Genomic DNA, 6,752 nt, shown 5'->3' with positions numbered 1-6,752 from the left:
AGACCCATCATTGTTACTGGTATTTGGCATATTGGGTATACCACGGGGAGTTTGCCAGACTCTGCTGTGTGGGCATGTTACATTTGGTAGCCTGCCAGTTTGACCAAATTAGGAATGAGATGATAAGATGTCGCGCGGCCGCAAATGCGGCCGCGTGCTTCCGGGAGCTGAGTGTGATGATCTCTGGATCCTGGCCGTTGTTGGAGTTACACGGCAGTTGGTGGGTGTAACTGCCAGTAACTCTGGCAGGTCCAGTCCCAAACTGTGCAGGCTTGGAGATCTCAGCCCCGGGTCCCACACACCTGGGTTCCTCTGTCAGTTCTTTTATGTGTGAGGCTCATCCAAGTGTGTGGAGAGTGCTCCCAGCATGGCCTTGGCTGGGCCTCGATGGTCTTCAGCTGTTGGGCCCTGGTGGAAACAGTCAGGCATAGGGTAGGAGACTCTGTCTTGTTCTCTCCCAGGAGCTGAGTGTGATGATCTCTGGATCCTGGCCGTTGTTGGAGTTACACGGCAGTTGGTGGGTGTAACTGCCAGTAACTCTGGCAGGTCCAGTCCCAAACTGTGCGGGCTTGGAGATCTCAGCCCCGGGTCCCACACACCTGGGTTCCTCTGTCAGTTCTTTTATGCGTGAGGCTCATCCAAGTGTGTGGAGAGTGCTCCCAGCATGGCCTTGGCTGGGCCTCGATGGTCTTCAGCTGTTGGGCCCTGGTGGAAACAGTCAGGCATAGGGTAGGAGACTCTGTCTTGTTCTCTCCCAGGAGCTGAGTGTGATGATCTCTGGATCCTGGCCGTTGTTGGAGTTACACGGCAGTTGGTGGGTGTAACCAAGAACATAAACATAGATTTTTCAATATGCATCTAAAACTATGACATACTAATTTTTTCAGTCATAAATAAAATTCAATGGCATTTGCATAATTGAGATCAAAATTAAAAAAGATCTTCAGGGGCCACAGTGACAGTTTACCAGGGATGGCACTTACCTTGCATGCAGCTAACCCAGGTTTGATTCTGGCATCATATATGGTCCCCCATGTTGTCCAGGAATGATCCCTGAGTACAGTCAGGATTAAGCCCTGAACACTCCTGGGTGTGCCCTGCCCTCCAAAAAAAATCTTCAGCTTTGAAATGTAATGGTCATGGTATAAAAGCTAATATTTAATAGGATATAGTCTCTGCAGAAAACTATGTTATGGAATCACATACACACAGCTAGTAATAATTCTCTAAAATACCCTTTATGTTTATACAAGCAAGCTTTATATATATATATATCCATATATATACACACACATACACCCCCTTATAAGACACATATAAATGTACATGTCAATTTATGTTATTCAATTTTAGACAGTATAAAATGAAAAATAATAATATAAATGAAATATAATAATATCTATAATTATTATTACTATCCTTATTCAGAGATCATTTTAGAGTACTTTTTTGTTAGAGCACAAGATAATCATTTAAAATACTCTTCTACTTTAATCCCGGGAATTTAAACACACTTGAATTTTGATTTCTAAGCTTTTCTATCAAGATGAAATACATGTAAAGGAAATCAGCTGGCAATTCTTTGGATCAATGAACTTCTATTTTAATAGTTATGTTGTGGGAGAACAAACTCTGGGAGGCCATAGAGATATGGGAGATAAATACCAAATCATCCCTGAACCTCACAGAAGAGAAATGTGCCTGGAGAATTCATTCAGATTGCTGGGAAAATGCCCTAATAGTTCCATAAGGTGGCCAACAGGCCATATTTATGTCCATTTAATCTCCTTAGGCTGGTAATTAACCCCCGACACCCTGAATCTTTGAGGAGCCCTGCAAGTGGAAAGAGATTTAGCTCTTCTAGATATAGAAAAAGACACAAAAATTGCTTTCAACTAGTTCCTTACTTGGAGAAAGAACTGAAGCAATGTTGATAACAGCAGAGATATTTGTTAAAGAGAGCGCAGCGGGGCTCAGCCTTTGCTTCTAGGAAACCTGAGTTTGATCTTCAGTGCCATACAATTCTCCCAGCATCATGTGGAATGATATCCTGCACAGTGCAGGGAGTACCCTAAAAACAACCAGGTATGGCCCCAGTGCCTCTCCACCACCACAACAGAAGAGATCATGGTATCAGTAAAAGTCTTAAGTAGTATAAGGAGCAAGGTGTCTCTTAGGGATAGAGTATTTGCTTTGATTTGTGAGGCCTGGGTTAATCTTCCATATCACAGACACCACAGCAGAAAGAGGGAGGTGCTGGAGAAATAGGTCAAGAGGTTGAGCTCAGACAGAGCATGCTTCCTATTAAGAGGCATGGGTTTGAGCCCAACAACACATCCAAGCAAGCTTTATATATCTATATCTATATATCTATGTATATAATGTTAATGTTTATATTACATAATTTTAGACAGTAGAAAATAAGTAAGAATATAGATTAAATAGAATAAACTGCACTGTCCTCCCGTTATTCATTGATTTTCTTGGGTGGGCACCAGTAACGTCTCACAACAAATTGTGAGACTTGTTGTTACTGTGTTTGGCATATCGAATAAGTCACGGGTAGCTTGCCAGGCTCTGCCATGCGGGTGAGATACTCTCAGTAACTTGTTGGGCTCTCTGAGAGGAGCAGAGGAATCGAACCCGGTTCGGCTACATGCAAGACAAATACCTACCCGCTGTGCTATTGCTCTAGTCCAGATTAAATAGAATAATAGCTATAATTATTATAACAATGATTATTATTCTTATATAGAGATGATCCTACAATACTTTGTGAGTAAAGCACCAGGAGTAGTCAAAGAATGAGAGAAAGGGCTGGAGCTATATTACAGTAGGTAGGGCATTTACCTTGCACACGGCCAGCCCGGGTTCAATTCCTAGCATCCCATATGTTCCCCTGAGCACCGCCAGGAGTAATTCCTGAGCGCATGAGCCAGGAGTAACCCTTGTGTTTCACTAGGTGTGAACCAAATGGCGAAAATAAATAAATAAATAAATAAATAAATAAATAAATAAGGTAGGGAGAGAGAGAGAGAGAGAGAGAGAGAGAGAGAGAGAGAGAGAGAGAGAGAGAGAGAGAGAGAGAGAGAGGCAGAGAGAGAGAAACTGGGACTCACTAGAGAGATGAAATATTCATAAGGGCTTGGTTTTGAGCAACATGATGGGGTGGAGCCAAAAAGACCATGTAGCTTGGTATATATTTGAGACTTAAGGAGAAATATGAAATAACCAGGTTTATTTTCTAAACTTGCTCCAGCAACAGACTCGGACTGGTTTTCCAAAATCCCGCCTTTTTCTGCAAGTTGGTAACCAAAAATCTGTCTGACTTGTGAGTTGTGAGCTCAAGGTCCCTTTGTTTTTCTATTTATGTCTCATGATATAGTCCTTTTCTTTTCTTTTATTGAATCACCATGAGATACATTTACAAAGCTTTCATAATTGAGTTTTTAGTCATACAATGATTGAATGCCCATCCCTCCACCAGATTTCCCACCACCAACATCCTCAGTATTCCTCCTGCCACCCCACCCCACTCCTCCCCTCCTTATGGCAGACAATTTTTCCTCTTTCTCTCTGCTTTTGGGCATTATGGTTCGCAATACAGATATTGAGAGGCCATCATGTTTAGTCCTTTGTCTACTTTCAGCACACATCTCCCGTCCCAAGCGATCCCTCCAACCATCATTGACTTAGTGATCCTTTCTCTATCCCAGCTGCCTTCTCCTCCAGCACATGGGAAAAGCTTCCAACCATGAGGCAATCCTAGTTCTTGGATAAAGGAAATAGTCCTTTTAGACCCCTCTTTTGGGAGGGATAAGTCCTCCAAGCAGAGATCTGAATATTTATTTGTGTGGTTAGGTGGTGGGATTTGGGCAACACTGTGTGAACTTGGTGAAATCTAAACTAACACATAGGTAAAAAGATAATAGGTAAAAAAAAATAATAGTCAGTGTGTAGGAAGTCACTCACAGGACAATCTTCCCCCTAATAGATTCAGAGAGGACTGATAGGAATATGTCATCAGGGCCAGAAAGATAGTTCAGTGGGTAAGATGCTTGCCTTGCTTGTGTAGCCAACCCAGGTTTGATCCTTGGTACCACATATAGTCCCCTGAGTATGGCTTAGCACAGAGATGGGAGTAAGCACTGCAGGGTATGACCTTCTACAATATATACCATATGTATAATATATATCGTGTGTGTGTGTGTGTGTGTGTGTGAAAAGACAGCACATCAGGACTCAAGTTTGACTTCAGGAAATTCACACCTGTTGTTTGTCAGACAGTCAGGTGAAGCGGCCTGTCCTGCAATCCTGACCACAGGCTCAGGACAAGTAGTAAACATTGTGAAAGTTGACTAAGATACACTCTTTTGGCAGTTTAATCTGTATTCACTGTTAATATTCCAAGAGGCCTGATCCTAGTGTGGGATTAATGTGGTAAATATAAGAGAAAGTCCTTCTGATGGGACTGAGAAATTTTTTTTATATTGTTTTAAGGCCGCACTTGGTGGCGTTCAAGGCTTACTCCTGATTCTGTGCTCAGGGATCTCTCTCTCTCTCTCTCTCTCTCTCTCTCTCTCTCTCTCTCTCTCTCTCCCTCTCCCCCCCTCTCTGTGTGTGTGTGTTTCTCTCTCTATTTCTCTCTCTCTCCCTTTAATTGAATCACTGTTAGATATACATTTACAAAGTTTTACATGGTTGGTCATACAATGTTCCAATGCCTGTGCCTTCACCAGGGTACATTATTTCCCACCACCAATGTTACCACTTTCCTCCTGTCCCTCACGCTACCCCAGACTGCCTCTATCTCTATGGAGGCACTGTTCTCTGTCTCTATGTCTTTATCTCTGTCTCTCTGTCTCTGTCTTTCTGTCTCTGTCTCTCTGCCTCTTTTTCTGTCTCTCTGTCTTTATCTTTGTCTCTGTCACTCTCTCTGCCTCTTTGTCTTTGTCTGTCTGTCTGTCTGTCTGTCTCTCTCTCTCTCTCTCTCTCTTTCTCTCCCCCCCTCCTTTCAGGCACTATGTGGTCTGAAATATTGCAATACCTTTCAGTAAAGGTCAACATGTTTACCTCCTTTCAGAACTCAGTTCTTGTCCAGAGTGATCATTTCCAATTATCATTGTTATAATGGCCTATTCTTTCTCCTTCCCCACAACTTAGAACAATCTTTATACCATCAACCAATCCTCTTAACCCTATTTCTACTGTCTTTGAGTATTATTCCCGTACTGTTTTTGTTGTTTTTGTTTATATATCCAGCAAATGAGAAGGATTGATCATTCTATGTCTGTCCCTCTCCGTCTGATGCACTTCACTCAGCATGATATTTTCTATATACCTCTTGTGGGACAATATGGGATGCCAGGGAGGAAACCTGGGTCAGCCCCACACAAGGCAAGGCAAATATCGTACTCACTGCATTGTCACTCTGGCCCCAATACTAAGTAATTTTCTGAGGTAGAATAAAACTCAGTGAAAGAGTTGGGTATAACACCCTGGAGAGAATGATCAGTAAAAGTTTTTGGGCTACAGGGGAGGGTGTTTGTCTTGCACGTGGCCGACCCAAGGTACAATCCATGTAATCCCATATGGTCCCCCAAGCACGGCCAGGAGTAACTCCTGAGTGCAGACCCAGGAGTAACCCTTGAACATTGCTGGGTATGGCCTAAAAAGCAAAAAAAGAAAAAAAGTTCTTGGGCTAAAGTCATCCAGTGTTAATGTATTCTCAAACTTATGCAATATGGAAAATAAGGAACATTTTTTATGTTAACCATGTAACCACAGACCTCAATGCTGCATCAGTAAACTATGCTAAATCAGTAAAATATGCTAAAATAATAAAAACAAATAGCACAGAACACAAGTATTTATATTTTAAGACAGCTATTTATTAGACTAAAGCAAAATGTAAATTTTTTTTAGGTTCTTGTTAGATTAAAAGCAACATAAAATGGGGTCACTAACTGTAAATTAATGTTGGAGAGACAGTGCCGTGTACTGAAGGGCATGCTTTGAGTATGGCAGGCATGGGTTCAATCCCCACCACCACATGGTCCCCTGATTATGTTCCCCAACCCCAAAGCAGGAAATATCTCCTAAGCACTTCCTAGCATCAAAAAAAGAAGAAGAAGAGTAAATGGGATCAAATTAGAATGGTTACACATAGACGTTAGAGGCAAAAGAGGCACAGTTTAACCAATGATTTAAGGGTTATCAATTAAACTTGGCAAGACTTGGAGGAGTATTTGAGGATTGGAAGTTCAAGATAGGACCAAGCATAGTGAAGGATTCTTGCATCGCAACATGTCCATTCTCAGTAGAAGTTGGAGAATCCGTATCCTCCACAGCAGCATGGGCGGTAACAGCCACATCCGAAGCCACCAGAGCCATAGCCATATCCCCCATAGCCAGAGCCATAGCCATAGCCACCACAGCCACAGCCACCACCATAGCCTCCATAGCCACAGCCATAGCGCATGCCACAGAAATTGCCACAGCCACAGCCACAGCCATAGCCACGGCCACCAAAGCTGCCAAAGTAGCCAGAGCCCAGGCCTCCGTAGTAGTTGCCGTAGCCGTAGTAGCTCATGTTGTCAGGAGAGGAGACAGCTGTGCTGTTCAGATAAGAATCAGAGTGTGAATGTCCACGGCTGTGCAGGAAGGCTTATATACCCTGCTCCAAGCATGTGCGAGGACACCGGTCCCACCTTGAGTGTCATTCCATGAATTATCTTGGCCTGACACAGCTC

At 42.9% G+C, this 6,752-nt stretch overlaps 1 protein-coding gene across 1 annotated transcript; it reads right to left on the bottom strand.

The window, feature by feature from the left end:
- Positions 1–2,033: 2,033 nt before the first annotated feature.
- On the bottom strand, positions 2,034–6,592 carry LOC130018477 (keratin-associated protein 19-1-like). The gene is made up of 2 exons (XM_056109169.1): positions 6,330–6,592; positions 2,034–2,157 (listed from the first exon to the last, which is right to left on the bottom strand). Exons 1-2 carry the CDS (start codon positions 6,590–6,592, stop codon positions 2,034–2,036), a joined length of 387 nt encoding a protein of 128 aa, XP_055965144.1.
- Between the last annotated feature and the right edge of the window lie 160 nt (positions 6,593–6,752).

Source organism: Sorex fumeus, unplaced genomic scaffold (assembly GCF_029834395.1).
Source record: "Sorex fumeus unplaced genomic scaffold, SorFum_2.1 ptg000265l, whole genome shotgun sequence".
Classification (NCBI taxonomy): domain Eukaryota; kingdom Metazoa; phylum Chordata; class Mammalia; order Eulipotyphla; family Soricidae; genus Sorex; species Sorex fumeus.
Note: the sequence above shows the minus strand (reverse complement) of the source record. Positions and strands in the feature narration are given on the sequence as shown.

Bases quoted from the DNA above. Each gene is read 5' to 3' on its own strand.
- LOC130018477 (XM_056109169.1), bottom strand. From the start codon at position 6,592: ATGAGCTACTACGGCTACGGCAACTACTACGGAGGCCTGGGCTCTGGC. The intron at 2,158-6,329 runs CAACTTCTACTG...CACCTTGCTCCT, and splicing joins TGTGGAGGATACGGATTCTC to TATACTACTTAAGACTTTTA.